The sequence below is a fragment of the Zingiber officinale genome, chromosome 8B (assembly GCF_018446385.1).
Source record: "Zingiber officinale cultivar Zhangliang chromosome 8B, Zo_v1.1, whole genome shotgun sequence".
Taxonomy (NCBI): Eukaryota; Viridiplantae; Streptophyta; class Magnoliopsida; order Zingiberales; family Zingiberaceae; genus Zingiber; species Zingiber officinale.
Window position 1 is genome coordinate 10,980,382 of NC_056001.1, and position 17,152 is coordinate 10,997,533.

Consider the following 17,152-nt stretch of genomic DNA (forward strand, 5'->3'; position numbering starts at 1 on the left):
TACTCGCGAAGTTTGTCGAACGTGCATTTAGATAAAAGGCCGACACTTATTATCCTTATTTGAGTGTCTAATATCTCACATTTTTTTTGTCTGTCTCCTTATCGGGCAAGGAGCCAATACCAAACAAAACATTCCTTCAAAAAGAGTTCTTTGTCTTATTTCTACGTATATAAGCAACATCATTCGAGGCAAAAAGTTCAGCAAATGAAACAAGCTGTTTCAAAAAAAAAAGGAATAAATCTATATTTACATTTTCCTTTATAAATGAGGCATAAAATGACCCACAGTTCAAGTTAGGTTCATACCGCTCTTTTAACTTCTAAATTTAGACTTTAAAACCAAAATAACTTTTACTTTTTTTATCGACAAAGGAATCCATATATAAGTAGAGGACATCATCCTAATTATTATTATTATTATTAAAATTTAAAAAAAAAATAATTTAGTTTATCTCCCTCGGGAGATAACTGGGAAGGGGGAAGGGTCTGAATGCAAACAGGGTGATGGCTTCTGCAATGGCATTGAAATCATTTTATGTTGCTTCGGTTCTTTTATGCTTGTGTAAATCCAGTTTCGAGCAAGCAATCTTTAACCCGTTGGATTATGAGGCAGAGGGAGATGGCAAAACCGATGATAGTCAGGTAAATGAATGAATGAATGAATGAATTAGTATCCATTTTGTTATTCAAATTACTTTTAGATGTTTCATTAGTTTTATTTTTCAAAATCAAAACAAATCAAATCAAATTAAATTGGCCAATTCTTGTCTGATAGAATTAATTAGTAAAAGAATTTTCCATACAGGCGTTAGTGGACGCATGGGACTCGGCATGCGAGCACCATGCGCCGGCGATCTTCCTCATCCCGGCGCACACCACCTTCTTGTCCGGCCCGGCATCCTTCGAAGGCCCCTGCCGCGTCACTCCCAGAGTCCACATCGTCGGCACGTTGAAGGCCGTCGAATCCATCAGCGCCTTCCACTACCCCGCCTGGATCGAGTTCAAGCACCTCGACGACCTCCACATCACCGGCGGCGGCACCCTCGATGGCCAGGGAGCTCGCTCTTGGCCCCACGCCTGCTCGAGCTGCAAAAAGCTCCCCATGGTACTCAAACTAACTCACTGATATATATATAATCCCAATCGTCGTCTCATTTTCTCAAATTTCATGTCTGCGTATGTAGTCGTTGAGGTTGCTGAAGGTGAGCACTATGACCCTGGCCAACTTGACGTTCCTCAACAGCAAGGGGTTTCATATCAGCGTCCAGCAGAGCTCCTTCATCAACATAACACACCTCAACATAACAGCCCCCGGCGACAGCCCCAACACCGACGGCATCCACATAAGCGGAACCACCGACATCAAGATCGCCGACCTCCACATTGGCACAGGCGACGACTGCATATCAATAGGGCAAGGCGCCACCAACGTCAACATAGCGAACGTCAGATGCGGCCCTGGCCATGGAATTAGGTGACTAATTAATATAATCCTTCCTGATCTGATGATCGATCGATCATCCACCGTACCATTGCTACAATATTAATCTTAATGTCGACCGCAGCATTGGAAGTCTTGGGAAGTATCAGGACGAGGCGAACGTTTTCGGTGTGCACGTGAGGAACTGCTCGCTTTCGGAAACCACCAACGGAGTCAGGATCAAGACTTGGCCTGGTTCCCCACCGAGCCAAGCGTCCAACTTCACATTCCAGGATATCGTCATGGACAACGTCTCCAACCCCATCTTCATCGATCAACAATACTGTCCAGATTCTAAATGCACTGGAGCAGTAAGACCTAAACCAAAATTAGTCGACAAAGTCTAATTTGTGCAAACTAACTAACTTGTCCTTCGATTGACGTTTTACCTTTCTGCGCGATATGTATATATGTTCTTGCAGCCATCTCAGGTGAAGATCCGTAACGTACAGTTCAAAAGAATAAGAGGGACTTCAAATGGACCTATGGCAGTGAAGCTACTTTGCAGCCCGAGCGTGCCTTGTGAGAACGTCTTTCTGGAGGAGATCAGCCTGACGATGGCAAACAATGCCAAGTCTAGTACGACCTTGTCGTCTTGCTCCAATGTAAAGGGTTCTGCAGCGGGGACTCAGAAGCCTGATCCCTGTGTCAAAAAGGTCAACCGTTGAAAATTAAGATCTTAATTAATTTATTGTGCTATTTCATGGATGCATTCCATTCAGTAAAGTCCATCAAGTTTGCAAGGAATGAATTGCATCGACAGCATTAAGTACTGCCAAATTAAAGACAAAAGTTTTAACTCAAATAGGCCATGCAAGCCTAGTCCTTTATTGAAGTAAACTAATTCATCAGCTGATTTGGTCTATTTGCTAGACTCTAAAACCACATTCAAGATTTATTATTCTTAATTTTTAAACGAGCGAAGAGGCCTTTAAACAAGACAACTCCATTTCACACACCTTGTTCCTTAGTGATTTAGCAAAAAGTGGCCGTATAAATTAACTTGAATCGACGTTGTTAACACTAGAGTAGCATAAAGATAAACTTCATGAATTAGTTGATGGTATAGACTAGTGAACTATGCAATTTGATTAACCAAGGATGTAAAAGTCAAAGTGAAACTACCTGGACCTCGCTAGGTACGTATAATCACAAGATAAAGTGTTTTTGCGAGCACACTAGAAACTTATCTCCTCATCCTTGTTATTCCCATTGTAAAGGCGTTGATTTTGTGATTTGGAAAGAAATAAAGATTTCAGAGTCTAAATGAAATGTATCAAGCTAATAAAATGAAGGGTTTGAGGAATGGCCTTTAATTTCAAATCCGTATGAAGAAGCTCCAGTTCTTCTTCTAGTTGTATTTTTGCATCTTCTTTGCAACTCATTTCCAGTGAATGAATATAATATTGATTCATTGCATTTGTCTGATTATTCTTAGGCTCATAGTAGTTTTATTTATCATGCAACTGCTGAAAAATATATTAATTAAAATTCTATGAAATTAAACTTGCTGCATTCTTTTAGCTCTATTAAATATTTTAACATCTAAAACAGTTTTTTTTCTAAAATGTTGGATTGTATCTGCATACAGGTACCTGCGAGGGGCTCCGAGAATGCTAGAGAGGCAGTCAAGGACTCAGGCAAGGCGCCTCCAGTTCCACACAGGCAAACCAAGCCTTATGCCCGTTCCCAAGGAAGGAAAATCAACAAGCATAGAGGAGGGAGAAATAGTAAGCCATAAAGGGTTTGATTTATGTCCCTTGTTTCTCTTCTATTTTTTTCATTTAAATGATATTATTATGCGTGAAGATCTCCTGCCAGTGCCAGTGCGTTATGGCATGTTTATTTCTGTTGTGTTATCATTGGAATCGATCAGATTGAGATAGTAAATAAATAGTCGAGACTAAACTTATTTTTTGATGACATTGGGTTTTCTATGGGACTTACATTTCCACTAAAAAGAGCCGCAAAGACTGCAATTTGCATAGTGAGTGTTATCACTATGCATTCCAATAGATAACGTTCTTTCTAAATCCTAAACGATGATTCCATTTTGTACAAAACCTTCAACTCTATCGTTATTGATGGCGGAGGTCGCCCCGGAGCTATCGTACAAAACCTTCAACTCTATCGTTACTGATGACGGAGGTCGCCCCGGAGCTATCGTACAGCGGACGCTAAGTTGTCACGTAGACAGATCTGTGGAGTGCAGGCGAAAAGAAGACCATGCAAACTTCGAGCAAGTTGTCAAGAGCAATTTAATATTGCCTTATTGGGAAGACAAAAATAACAAATAAAAATAGACATGTGTATCAATAAATCTAATTTCAGCAATAAAAATGTGAATCGAGAGAGTTTTTGATATTTTAAAATCTTGTGTTTATCATATGCCTCTAATTTCTTTTTATCCTTTAAATTTTCACAAGTGATGTTAATTTACCGCCTTTAATAGTGTTAAATTTCTAAGAGTATATAAAAAAAACGATCGTAGTAAAAAGGGTGGACCGGTCGCAGAGGGCTGCGGTTCAGATAGATTCGATTCCAGGCCTAGTTGAACCGTAACGATGGAGTCCAAACTACAACTCGTTCTCCATGCGGTGCCCCATCGACCGCCGGCTATTGCGGCGACGGGATTCCTTTCACTTCTCCTCGTGTTCTGCGCCTCCTCCGGCCGGTTAGGCGGTTACTCAGCTCCCCCACTGCCCTCTTTTTCCCGTCTCCTAAGTCGGTTCTTTTCCTTCACCTCCGCGGCTTTCACTTCCGCCCTAATCCGACACCGCTGCTGCAGGCTCGGCGCAACACAACGGCCAATGGAGGGCGGCGGCGATTGGAAGATCCTGAAGCAGGAGTTCACCTTCCCTGCGGGTGCCGCCCCTTTCAACAGCTGCCACGCTTCCACTATCGTTCAGGTGGAGAGAGATGGCCCTCTTTCTCTTCTATCTCTCTCTCTGTGCTTCAATTCAACCTTCGATCTACAGGTCGACAAGGACAGCTTCCTGGTGGCCTACTTTGGTGGATCGTACGAGGGTGCGCCCGATGTGAAGATCTGGCTGCAGAGATACAGTGTCAGTAGTGTTCCGTCTTCTAGTCGTTGAACTCTGCTTCGATTTAAGCGTTGCGCTTGACTCCGTTTCGATTGCAGGAAGGTTGCTGGGAGCCGCCGTTGATAGCGGACGAGCAACCCCAAGTGCCGATGTGGAATCCTGTCTTGTTTCAGCTGCCCTCCCGTGAACTATTGCTCTTCTACAAAATTGGGCAGGAAGTCCAAAAGTGAGACCTTTCTCTTCTCTGCTTGCCTTTTTTCTGAGCTCCTTCAGTTCTTACGCTCATTCATCGGATCACTCGCAGATGGAGCGGCTCCATGAAGCGGTCGGTCGACGGCGGACTAACTTGGTCGAAGCGAGAACAACTCCCACCGGGGATTATCGGCCCATCCAAGAACAAGGTGAATTCCAACACATATCGCCCACTTGTAATAATGATCCAGAGAGGAGTTAATGGCATAACCAAAAGAACCACAATCGCAATGCAGCCAATCTTGCTGGAAGATGGTCGCCTTCTCTGTGGATCATCGGTGGAGAGTTGGAATTCTTGGGGAGCATGGATGGAGGTAATTCTGATGCACCATTATTTTCGCTGTGCGACCTTTACTCATGCTTTACCGTTTTACCATAAACGTTTTTTATTATGATCTGAAAGAACTATTAGAAACAACTTTCATTTACTCGATTCCATATTTCATTAGCATTCTAACCATTTTAATATGCACGAGTTAACCTAAACAATCCGAGAAAGAAAGGATTTAAAACTGATTTGAGCTCATGGTATTGCAATGTAGGTCACAGAAGATGCTGGTAGATCATGGAAGAAGTATGGGCCTATCTATATCGAAGGAGAGACTCTCAGTGTGATTCAACCAGTGCCTTACGAGACTGCCAAAGGCACCCTCCGGCTGCTGCTGAGATCCTTTGAGGGTATTAACATGGTTTGCATGTCGGAGTCTGTCGATGGAGGGCTGACTTGGAGCCACGCTTATCCTACTGATCTGCCTAATCCGAATTCAGGCATGTTGCTTAGCCTCTTGATCACCAATCGTCGTGTCTTGGCTGACCTTACATGGGCTGAACAATGATCTTGATAGGCATTGACGGAGTGAAGCTGAGGGATGGAAGATTTGTTCTAGTATACAACACTGTATCAAGGGGTGTCCTCAAAGTCACCTCATCGACGGATGATGGTGATTCCTGGGATGAGATTCTGACACTGGAGGAAGATTTGGACATGGAGTTTTCCTATCCAGCAGTCATACAGGCAATGGACGGCTTAGTACATGTCACATACACCTACAACAGGACACAGATTAAGGTACCATTTAACTCTCTGAATTGCGCCTGATTGCTTTTGCTGATTAAAACGTGTTTCACTTTGCAGCATATTGTACTCGAACCTGGTGATGTTGTGGGGAGGCCATGAGGGGTCTTAAGTATTTACAGAGTTCCATTGTCAACTGCGAGTTTACTGATTTTACGCTTTGAAACAGGATTACTGGTTGTGTCTGCTATATCAGCCGATCGCACAATCTTCTGCATGTAAATGTAATTTGCTCCTTTTTCTTTTCGTGTTTCTTTTAGGTTCAGATTGTAATTTTGAAGGTTGGTAAATTCAATAATTGGAAGCAGTTGTTCAATAAAACTTAATGTTTTTTCAAGAAAAATCTTTCAGCATTCATCAGAAAACTTTCCCTATTTTATGCAGTCTGCAATAACGTAACGGCGGATGAATCCCTAGTGCAAATTGTTGAGCGTCCACAATTGATGTCTTGTCTAGTTATTCCACAATTATAAATGCTCCAGCAAGAATGCAATTTGTTTTCTCAAATTAACAAGCATGTTTCCGATCACAAAAATGTTCCGAAGTTCCACTAGAGATCATGAAATTAAATCATACACTTGGAGTCATTGAAGTTACTTGACAGTCTTGGATACTGCTTCTCCACTATATATTCCCAGTTACTACAGGGACAATGCAAGTCGACAGTGTTTTAGAGAACTCATGACGCATGTGTAATACCAACATCTGGATACTGCGACATTACAAATACAAGTTTCAGAAGTACATGTAGAAAAGGGCTCTTTTTGACAAATACCTGTTCGTTACAAAATTGGATGCTCCTGTTACAGGAGCAGGTGAAGAATCACGCTGCTTCATTGCCCTTTAAAGTCTTTGAATCTACGCCCAATTCGGTGAGACTGAAGACACTCAGCTATGGAACCCCAAACAGCTCCTCAGTTACAATGTCATCAGGCTGGGAACAGGGCTCACTTAATGTGCTTGTACTATCAGCGTTAAAATTAGCCGGAGCTGATAACATCATTTCAACGCTCTTTAGATGACGAGATCTGTTTGTCAAATTACCAGAGACTAGAGTCCTTGTATCCCTGCCTCTCGGCTTTGTCCCAATAAACCCACATGCAAGAGCTTCTAAAGCCTTGGTGGTTGGAGGTCGGCTCCTGGTGCTTTGCCTTCGAGAAGTAGTGGAAATTTGTTGATCAACAGCAGCTCCAGCAAAGTTTTCCATGGAACCAAAACTATCCTGCTGCTGTCTTGTCTCTGATGACTCTCTAACTCCCTCCATAGTTAACTCCTGCTCAGTGCCACCTATTTCTGACTTACTAGGCACGCCTGTCTCGTATTCTTGTGAAACATTTGGTAGTGCATTTAAATCGATCAAACTTCTTGACTGTAGCATTCCATCAAATGAAGCAGCACTACCACGACATTCTTCCCTAGAAGAGCAATTGTCCATCTCATCTGGACTGATGTTATTTGAAAAATTGGGATAGACTTCTCCGCAACAAGAATTGGGCACTGCCACCATATCATCATCTAGATCTTGTGAACTCATCTTTAGCTGAACTCCTTCCTCTATGGCATGGTTTTTTGAAATAGAGTACGATCGGCGACCAGCTCTTTCATACTTGCAAGCAATTAATCTCCTGCGTTTAGCCATAGGTGCTAAATAAGAATGTTGACCAGACTTAGCCCTGCGGCTGGATTCACTTTTTGAATTTTTTACTGGCAACTTTTCATTAATTTGTTCGACACATTTATCACTTGAGACATGTTCATTATGTGGCACTGTTGTGCTCGTAAAGGTAATCTCACTCTCAGAAGGATCAGAGTGAAGAGCCTGTCTGCTGATTCCCTTGCACTTTAGCTTAGCCATCTTGTTGTCAGATGAGTTTGGATCAGAATTTCCTTGACCATCCAATGAGCTATCATCTGAATCCTCTGAACTATCGCTTGCTATTTCTCCTATATTGGCTAAAGGGTCATAGTTATTGGCAGCGTCAACAGGCAGAGTCCTCAGTTCCCTCAGCTTGAAAGGTTCTTCGCCGAGGGTTAAACTTGTGTCCACAATAGTGAACTTCATATATTCAGAATTAGATGTTGGTACCTTAGGACAGAGATAGGAATGGTTTTTGTGATCAAGATGGCCATTACAGTCAGATTTGGTATTAATGGAACAGTCAATTTCATCCTGAGTTATGCTTGTACCTGTGCCTCCTTCAGTCTCCAATTCAAGTAGTCTGGGGTCTGAAGCCACCTTATTTAGGACATCAGCAACAGAATCAAAGTAGTGATTTCCTTTCACAAGCCTTTTTCTTGAGAATTTCTTGATGCCAGGGATAAGAAACACCAAGGAATGCTTTGCTGTAAGAATATCTTTGGGCTGTTCTGAGTGCCAACCCCTGGCTAGCAGACGAGGCCAAACTGCTTCCCAGAAAATATCATTTGACTTTGCCTTGCTTAACCTGAAATCACCTGTCAGAAACTTGATGATGTCTCCAGAAGAAAGAGAAGAACATGCTTTGCCAACAGGTATCTCAGGGCGAACAGATAATATCTGATTTGATCTAACTGAATCCAAAATGATGCCAGTGAGATCATGCTTTCCCGTACCAATTCCGATGGTTTCAACCAAAACTTGCATACCAACTGTTGTCTTCAAAGTGCAGACAAATTCCTTCAAGGAAATTCTGCCCTCGTTGAATATACTTATGGCCTGGAAAAAATGTGTTGCAATTTTCAGTGGAGAATATCTTCTGCTGAGTAGGAAACTATAATGAAAATAGAATATGACACTTAATCCTGAATAGTCGATCTTAATTCTGAGGTCTATTAATAAATTGGAAATGTTGAAAGGTAGCTCCAGAGTGAAGAAACAGAAACAATAGCACAGAAATTGGTATAGCAGTGACAGCCAAACTGAATACATTTACAAAATGTTAATCTGTTTTTTTTTTTAAATTTACAAATCTTATGTCACAAATTTGTAGTAATTTGTAGAGTTGTTTCTTCAGTTAAGAATGATTCTTGATCATTTCCCTGTAACAAATTTGTATAAGAGGAAATAAAGTTTAATAACACACCTATTACTCCGCTTGATAAAGCAATTTGCATATCCCACAAGTCAATAGATAACCTGTGTAGTTTTTTTTCAAGAAATAGAAGAAACCATTGTTCATTGATTGGACTAGCAAATCAAGTGGTAGTACCACGTATTCATTTTGGCAATATTAAAAATATATGGCATATAATAAATATGAGAAAACAAATATGATATAAATATTATAATATGGATAAGTTGTTCTTCATGAGGAATACATATTTGATGTGCCACATGATTTAGGACTCCGCTCATATTTCGCACTCAATGTATTAGCTTTCTAGCCATATTATTTTGATGAGAACCCCAGTTGTCGGGTGTGGCTGTTGGATGTGATGTCTAAATTATTTAGTTGTTTAGTTTTAGTACCTATGTTAGAGTCGGCATCAGACACGTGGCAGATGCACCACAATTACTATTGATTTATTCCTTTGGCATGGTTGTAGTTTGCTGTGCTCAATGAAGATTTAACAATCTCACATTGAGAATTTGAGACACTAAATTAGTATAAATTATTCAACAACACTAGATTGAATATTATGTTAATATTCAATGTTCAGGTCCCTAACTACATTTGAATTCCATTTTAGTTGAAGAGCAACTTTAGGACCATTGTTGATGGAGTGTTTATTGTGCTCTCTCTCAATCTGTAAAAGTGTATAATATCCTCTCTAGATACACAATAACCTCACTCGATTAAAAGTGAGCAAAAGAAAGATGGGCGAGGCATGAAGTCTCAGGTTAGATGAATGATCCTTGATCTCATGGTGAATGTTGAGTTGTAGAGAGACTAAGCAATTTAAGAGGACGACATCTCTCTTTCTCATGTGAGCCATCTAGGACTGAGCTGGATTAAAGGGAAGGCTAAATCGGATAAGTTTCTTAAAGGGATCTCAATTTGACCAAATTTTTATTTGATTCCATCCATATTCACTTTCAATTTAACAAGATTTCAATGGATTCAGATCAATTTTCAACTATTATCGAATGTATCTCCAGTTCTCTGTATCGATATCAACTTGTTTTGCCAATTGTAGACTCTAGCTCAATAAGGATAATGTAGTTTGACGAGGTTAGATATCTTGCAGATAACATTGTCACTAAGAGGGCAAGACTTTTCTAATTAACTCTAGAAAGTAGACATTGATCTTTTGGCTAGATAGAACTACTACAGCAGGCAAGACTTTTGAAGCCCACAATCAGAGGGAAAGAACAAGCAATTAAAGTCTGATGGTATATCTATAGATATGAGCAAGACATATCACTTTGATAATATGGAGTCCAGTATATGGGCAAAAAAGGTTATACTAAACATGCTTACATGTCACAAATATGAGGCGATATGAGTTATACAGATCTTGCACAAGCAATATGAAGCTTAATGTATGTGGCAAAAAGACTAATATGAGCGGTATAGATGTAAATGCAATACAAATTCAAAGTACCTAATATAACCAATGATCATGCCTATCATGCATGCACGATAAACATAAAATAGAATTGCTAGAAAAATTAATTTGGAAGTGAATCTTAATTGTCCCAAACTAATTATATGTGTAAGCATTAGCTGAATAATGATTTAGAGAAATTATGAATAAGCACATGAATTCTGACCATAAATAAATAAATAAGCAAATGAATTTAAATTCACGTTTCCAAGATTCAAATACTAGTTCCTTTGAAAGTGTAATTTTCATCATCAACAGCATCAACCTACATCAGTCCCGTCTATTTGTGATCAGCTACATTTGGATTGCCCTTCTACTGAATTCTGCAAGGCTATATTACTAGTAATATTCAGTCTTAAAATAATATGTAATTACATTTAAATTTTTTCTTTGGTCTCCTGCTATACCTTTGATTTTCAACGACTCAACCATAATTTTACATTGAGAAATTTTTAAAAAAAAAACTGTTTATCAATATTTAAGGAAGATGAAGAGCTCAGATCATTACGTTACAAAGAGCAAATAAACACGTATATTGGAAACAATTACATACTAAATAAAACTAGTATTATCTTTCATTTATAATATAAATATAGTTTCAACAGGTCAAATTTTAAGATATTTAACATTTCAGACCTTTTTATTGAAACTTGAGTAAGGTTAGAAAATATTATAACAGTGACAATCTAGTCATATGCATGCAGAATATGAAATCATAAAAGTTAATTGTTTTAACCTTATTGGGGCGATTATAGAGTGGCGAATGTATTTTAAGATATTTGAGAGTGGTGGTGGATCAAGTTATTTTCTTGCAAAATTGTAGGGACAACAAGGACAAACTAATGTCAACTGATATTGTGTATCAACACGAGTTGACGCCAATACAATATTGTTCAATGCTAGGATGAAAACCAGTATCAAAAGTGAGGTTTAAACCCTCGCTTGATGAACTTGTTGGAGAAACACTGAGTTGCAATGATAAAAAAGTTCTGAACTTGGTATATAGAGGGCCATCATCATGACATGGTTGCTTAATTCCATATGAATAATAAGTTGAAACTATAGGTTACTAGAAACTGCCAAAGGGATTTGTTAGATGATGTACATGAGTTTCCCAATAGTCCAAGATACCTCAGTCATTTATAAGATTGAAACTAAGACATGAAATACTCAGCAACGTATTCTCTCAATTATTGTTACTACAATTTAATAACCAATCTATGGTAAAAAGATGGATCTACATTGAAACTTAAATTTCATTACACATGAAGATACTCAAGTGATTCTTCAAGAGAAAAAAGATTGCATCTTCAAGTTATTGGCAAATGGATTTCAGTTTGATCAGGCCCTTGTGCAAATTCTTGAAAGGAAAAATTGTCAGCTTTAAATGAAACATTCTCCGTTGTCTAGATATATGATGTCCAAAGCTCAACTTGTGATTCAGACATGTTTTAAACTTGGCAACAGGAGGGCATAAGAGTTGGAATGAAATCTTATGATAGCTCATCAAAATCAACTAGCTGTGAAGAACTTTGGTATACTTTCTGCAAGAAGTCTTATACTAGAGAAATAGACTTTCATTTTCATGAAAAAGGACCTAGTGTTAGACTGAATTGAAAAATACACAAGTTGAGAAAGCAAAGATGACCCTCATGAATCCTCCAATCAAGACAGAGACCCAATGGGTAGGATAGTTAATTCTGGAGTGATGATGCATGGCTCATAAAACAATCCCTTGATGATTGGAAAACCTACAGTGGTTGTTGGTTAAAGTGATATCCATCATGACTCTCACTGAATGCCTAATATTATGACGAACCTTTTTTTCATTCACAATCTTACAAAAAAACTAAATTGCCTTGTGATTTGTCTCTACTAAGTGTGTTCTTCTTCAGGATCAAACTTCTAGGTGGAAGTTGGCTTGCTAGGTAAAGGCACAACCCCTACTGGCTACTACCTTGTGAAGTCTAACAGCTCCAAGAATATATGGTTGGTTCATGCTTGTTCTTCACCTAATTCCTTTAGATGTCCTCCATCCACAAATAAGATATTGTTTGAGCAATAGACTTGAGCGGTATTCTATGCTCCAGACTATGTTCCCTTGTTTTTTTAGGAATATTGATGTTATTGTTTTTCCATAGCTTAGTTTGTGTGGATCCCTTTAAGAGAAGGAGACTCCTAAGAATTAAGTATTGATTTTTTGGAATTTTTCATGAGCCATCTTGTGTGAAAACCCTTAAGATATTAGGTCTCCGAGAAAAAAACAAATGACATCTCCTTATTGTCACTCAATTATTCCTATAGAAGGCATTCTTCTAGTACCTTTGCTAATAAAAGTCTGATCTAGACACTATCTAATCACTTCCCTAGAATTGTGTAATGTAGTCTTCTTATAAAGCACTCGGATGTAATTCCATTATCCACCTTTTAGAAACAACATAAAAATACCTTGGATTCAAGAGGTCACAATTTTAGCTTTCTTAGCTACTCTTAGACAATCCTTTGCCTGACTGAATGCAACAATATATGAATATATTCCCTATTTTTTGTAGTTGAACCCTCATTGTTGGGGGAGAACTTAAAGTGACAAAAGGATTCAATGATCCCTTTTCAGGTTCACTTGAGTTGCCTTTGCATGTTCAGTTCTTCCCAAATATCACCAATTGAACCTTAGCCATCGACCATTGTTTCTCCTTCTTCTACTAAGGCCACATCACAAGAGGAATAAGCAAGAAATCAGCCGATCCTAGACAAACCCATTCCTTATAGGTTCTTTATACTCTACTACAAGGATTTCCCTTGTACTATAAGCACCACAGGCTCCCTTTCGAAAGAGATGATAAATAAGAAACAAAGGAAATGTTGTTCTTGCTTCATATAACATATTGCTTTACGCACAAGTATAAACTAGCAATGACACTTCAAGTCTGGTAGCAATGAGCACATAATTAGCAACGAGTACCAGGAATAATCAGTGATAAAAAAGAAAAAGACAAAATGTATATTTTTCTTACTTAATCAATGCACAAGTTTAAATTGGCAGTGGCATCCTAAAGTCTATTAGCAATTATCACAGAATTAGCAATGTGTATTTGGAATAGTCAAAGAGTACCTCCAACAAAGCATCATGAGCATCCTTTGGCACTTTAGGTAGAACACGTGACAGGAACTCTTGTTGCCTCCATCCAGTAAAAATCCGGTGGCCAAGAATGCACCTTCTACTTTTTAGCTTTCTACACGCTGACCATCTGCGATATGCATCAGATCTGTAGAACTTTCCATAATAGTAGGATAGTATGTCTCCCATCTCTTTGCAATCAATGAACTTCTTCACTTGGACAAGATTCTTTCCAAAGATATACAGGCTGAGGAGAAAACTTTGTGTTTCATTGTAACTCCAAGAGGAAGATATTGTACCAGGCAAGGGACTGTAAGAGATATTGACACTAGGTTGCAACAAAGGAACATCATTGTGTGCCTTATTATCTGACATAGTGCTTCCCTTGATTCTAGATCCATCAGGTTCTTCCATATGAATTCCAAAATCAGTATGTTCTTCTTTACATGCAAGGAGATTTACGCTGTGACAACTTGAATTCTCTGTTGGTACTACAGTTATTGTATAATCAACACACTCATCTTCAACTTTTCCAGTGCTTGAGTGCTTCACTGACCCACCTTCAATGGCACTAATGCTGGAACAAGAAACTCCTTCTTGTTCATCTTTGATAGCATCATCCATGTGGAGAACCCACATAATGGGGATGGCTAAGTCTACTCTGGCATGATAATCAATAGCACCAATGCTATTGATACTAGTAAGGCATGATTGTGACTCTATTGCTAGATTTGGAATGCCTACTTGGTACCCATCTCCTATGCGAGGGGATATCAATGGTTCATCATAAATACCATTTCTGACAAGGGAATCTGATGAAGGTAACTGATCAGAAAACATGTCAGCAATGTGCTCTTCTTCAACACAGTTCGTTTCGCAAGAATCCATCTGTCATCACATTGACTAGAAAAGGTCAAGCGCCTGTGCATTGCCTCAACTTTGCAGAGAAAGGCCCAAATAATAATTAAGTTGTTGATTTACCAACACAACTCAGATTTAAATAAAGATGTGAAATTTATCACAGACATTGTCCAGGGACACTAGATTTCAATAAAGATGTGAAATTTATATGGATGAATTATCCAGGGATAGAACTCATATGCCAACCAGATCTTGAAAAGCTAAATCCAATTTCACCAATTTAATTGATCTGAAATAAATTGATTAAAACATTAACTAGGAAATATCAGGAACTTGTGAATAGCATTCTCATGCATCAAAGAAAAGCCCGAATATGGATGTAAGTCAGAAAAGGGGGTGGATGTCAGATACATATAAGAATATCTATTCTACTCTAGCATTCTTCAAGAGACGCATATATTTGAAATAGCGGGAATTTGAAAACAAAAATCAACGCTGGGAAAGAAAATTACTTTTACTTGTTCTGAAAAAAAACTAATCATTTATAAATTTTTATCACCTGAAACCTAATAGAAGGATATGGTTCAACTCAGTAAAAATGGTAAAACAAGAAAGACTAATCCCACGGACCAATTTTGGGAATGGAGATATACGACCAAGAAACCAAGCCTAACAGGCAGCATGAAGAACATGCCGACGACTCCTGTCAGCAGTCAAAACAACACGCCGATACAATGAAACCCTGATACGATGATATCAGTCGAACAGCAAGCTAATCAATTAGCAATCGACAATAAGATCCTGCAATCATCAAGTATATCATTCTAGTTCCGAGGCGTTATGAACTAAACCATCGGCCACACACACTGCTCGATCCACATTCAAAGAAAGAACACTTTTTGACGAGGATTTCCATGATAATTCAACAAATCGTACAACTCCCTACGTTAGCAGAACATCCGGAATCATGTCGCGAACATAGTCAAGAAAAGCAGACACAAGAAAGCTTACTAACAAGAAAGCACATAAGGTAAAAAAAAAAAAAGAAAACGATAACGAGATTGAAAGCAAAGGTACAGGAAATGGTATACCGATCGCTAGACAGAGGTCGGTCACGACTTATCTTCGCCTTCAACAAACAAACCGATCCACGAGAGAGGAGCAGAGCGAGGGAGAGGGCGAGGAGGAGCGCGACGAGAAGGAGTCGAGGAGGCAAGAAAGAGACTTGGAAAATAATAATAGTGGGGGAGTTCGTTCTCCTCTTCAATAAGTTTGCTGAAATAAATAAGGCCTTTTTACAAAGCTCTTTTATCTTTCATTTAATAAATAAAAAAAATGACTGCGCCAGTGGGTCCCGTCTTTGCATTCAATCATAAGGCAGGTAGCAACCGGTTTTTTGGATGATTAATGTAATGGATAAATCAATAATTATAAAAAGAAAGGAAGTTGACCGGCCCGTAACAAATAAAAATATCTGAGATCAATTCTTAATAAGAGTATTTATTCAGTGTCATTAATTTTAGATTTCTCAAATTTATCTCGTGAAACATTTTTATGGGTCAAATCGATTAGTCATTTCGAAAAATAACTTTTTTCTAATTTTCAATTAATACTTCTCTTAAATTATTAAAAAAAAAGTTTTAAAATATATTTTATAGAGGCTTAATTTTCAAAATCAACACTAAAATGTTTGTAATAGATTTTATGAATGTGAATTTATAATAATAAAAAGTTTGTGATATACTTAAAAAACTATATCAATCACATAGTTTGTTATTTTTTTAAAATAATAGATTTGAAATATTCTTATTTTACTTCTTTTAAACTAAATATTGTAAATAGTTTTTATAGAGTCCTAATTTGCAAAATCAACATTAAATTTGACAATGTTTTACTTTGTATTATAGATTTTGTGTATCCGAATTTATAATAAAAATTTATAGGACCAGTAATTTACTCCTATAAAATATATCAATAATTTGTCTAATAACATCATGTAAGACTAAATTTCATTGAGACAAGATTATACAAGTCATCGTCTGTTTTTGGAAACCCAGCCATAGGCCCATAGATGAATTGGTGTTTGCTGTTTGGATACGAACAGCTGAGAACGCTATTTCATGCTCTTCAATTGTTTTTTTTTTTATTTTTTTAAACCCCACGGGTTAGTTATTCCTCAATCAAATCATCATTTTAGGTAATGATACGAAAATATGACATTGATTCGCAAGAAGCTCAACAAGCTTTTGAAATAGCTGAAGCTAATTTGAGTGGAGTTGAGGGTAAGAGATAAACAATTCAATAGCTATGTTATTTTCTATACTAGTTAAGTCATTAGATCAAAATAAAAAGAATAGACTGATGATATGAAACGCCTGAGATGAGTAATATTATCTTTCTCTAATATCATATTTTTATCAAATTATGTTTTCTCGGGTGGTACGATGGTTGAAACATAGAATATTATCATATGAAATTTTAGGGTCAAAACTTGACGCATCGGAATAGCCTTTTTTACCATATGTTTTTACCAAATTACACCACTTTTTAAACCAAATTCAATTCATTTATTACTAAATCAAATAAATAACCCATAGCTCTACCATAAATTAAACGAACTAATTCCATTAGCTTGTCCTGCGCAACTTAACAGAAAGCCCAACTTGCTAAATGTTCATCAAATTAATTAAAGCGAGACATTCTTTACTACTGCTACATGAGCGCCAAGAGATAATCCATTGGGCCAAACAAGGAAATTAGGATCCGTTACTATTAAAAGTTGACTTGCAGATCAGT

General features: G+C 38.1%; 3 protein-coding genes across 7 annotated transcripts; 2 read left to right on the forward strand and 1 right to left on the reverse strand.

The window, feature by feature from the left end:
• The first annotated feature begins 503 nt into the window (after positions 1–503).
• LOC122013497 (exopolygalacturonase-like) lies at positions 504–3,220 on the forward strand. Its single transcript, XM_042569774.1, has 6 exons — positions 504–641; positions 805–1,104; positions 1,184–1,473; positions 1,565–1,811; positions 1,911–2,135; positions 3,071–3,220. The coding sequence occupies exons 1-6, from the start codon at positions 504–506 to the stop codon at positions 3,218–3,220; spliced, it is 1,350 nt and encodes a 449-aa protein (XP_042425708.1).
• Positions 3,221–4,000: 780 nt separating this feature from the next.
• On the forward strand, positions 4,001–6,171 carry LOC122014676. 4 transcript variants are annotated; one of them, XM_042571027.1, is made up of 9 exons: positions 4,001–4,153; positions 4,268–4,388; positions 4,458–4,544; positions 4,622–4,749; positions 4,828–4,924; positions 5,012–5,089; positions 5,318–5,543; positions 5,621–5,844; positions 5,911–6,171. In XM_042571027.1, the coding sequence occupies exons 1-9, from the start codon at positions 4,044–4,046 to the stop codon at positions 5,950–5,952; spliced, it is 1,113 nt and encodes a 370-aa protein (XP_042426961.1). In that variant the 5' UTR covers positions 4,001–4,043; the 3' UTR covers positions 5,953–6,171. The 4 variants fall into 4 exon arrangements, with proteins under 4 accessions (XP_042426961.1, XP_042426960.1, XP_042426964.1 ...); XM_042571030.1 differs by having other exon boundaries at positions 4,031–4,161; XM_042571028.1 differs by having other exon boundaries at positions 4,073–4,203.
• A 216-nt stretch (positions 6,172–6,387) lies between these two features.
• LOC122014674 lies at positions 6,388–15,618 on the reverse strand. 2 transcript variants are annotated; one of them, XM_042571024.1, is made up of 3 exons: positions 15,448–15,618; positions 13,490–14,383; positions 6,388–8,545 (listed from the first exon to the last, which is right to left on the reverse strand). In XM_042571024.1, the coding sequence occupies exons 2-3, from the start codon at positions 14,381–14,383 to the stop codon at positions 6,743–6,745; spliced, it is 2,697 nt and encodes an 898-aa protein (XP_042426958.1). In that variant the 5' UTR covers positions 15,448–15,618; the 3' UTR covers positions 6,388–6,742. The 2 variants fall into 2 exon arrangements, with proteins under 2 accessions (XP_042426958.1, XP_042426959.1); XM_042571025.1 differs by having other exon boundaries at positions 13,490–14,645.
• Between the last annotated feature and the right edge of the window lie 1,534 nt (positions 15,619–17,152).

Bases quoted from the DNA above. Each gene is read 5' to 3' on its own strand.
- LOC122014674 (XM_042571024.1), bottom strand. From the start codon at position 14,383: ATGGATTCTTGCGAAACGAACTGTGTTGAAGAAGAGCACATTGCTGAC. The intron at 8,546-13,489 runs GTACTCTTTGAC...CATTTTTTCCAG, and splicing joins CTCATGATGCTTTGTTGGAG to GCCATAAGTATATTCAACGA.
- LOC122014676 (XM_042571026.1), top strand. From the start codon at position 4,044: ATGGAGTCCAAACTACAACTCGTTCTCCATGCGGTGCCCCATCGACCG. The intron at 5,090-5,317 runs GTAATTCTGATG...ATTGCAATGTAG, and splicing joins CTTGGGGAGCATGGATGGAG to GTCACAGAAGATGCTGGTAG. The intron at 5,845-5,910 runs GTACCATTTAAC...TTCACTTTGCAG, and splicing joins ACAACAGGACACAGATTAAG to CATATTGTACTCGAACCTGG.
- LOC122013497 (XM_042569774.1), top strand. From the start codon at position 504: ATGGCTTCTGCAATGGCATTGAAATCATTTTATGTTGCTTCGGTTCTT. The intron at 642-804 runs GTAAATGAATGA...TTTTCCATACAG, and splicing joins GCAAAACCGATGATAGTCAG to GCGTTAGTGGACGCATGGGA. The intron at 1,474-1,564 runs GTGACTAATTAA...TGTCGACCGCAG, and splicing joins GGCCCTGGCCATGGAATTAG to CATTGGAAGTCTTGGGAAGT.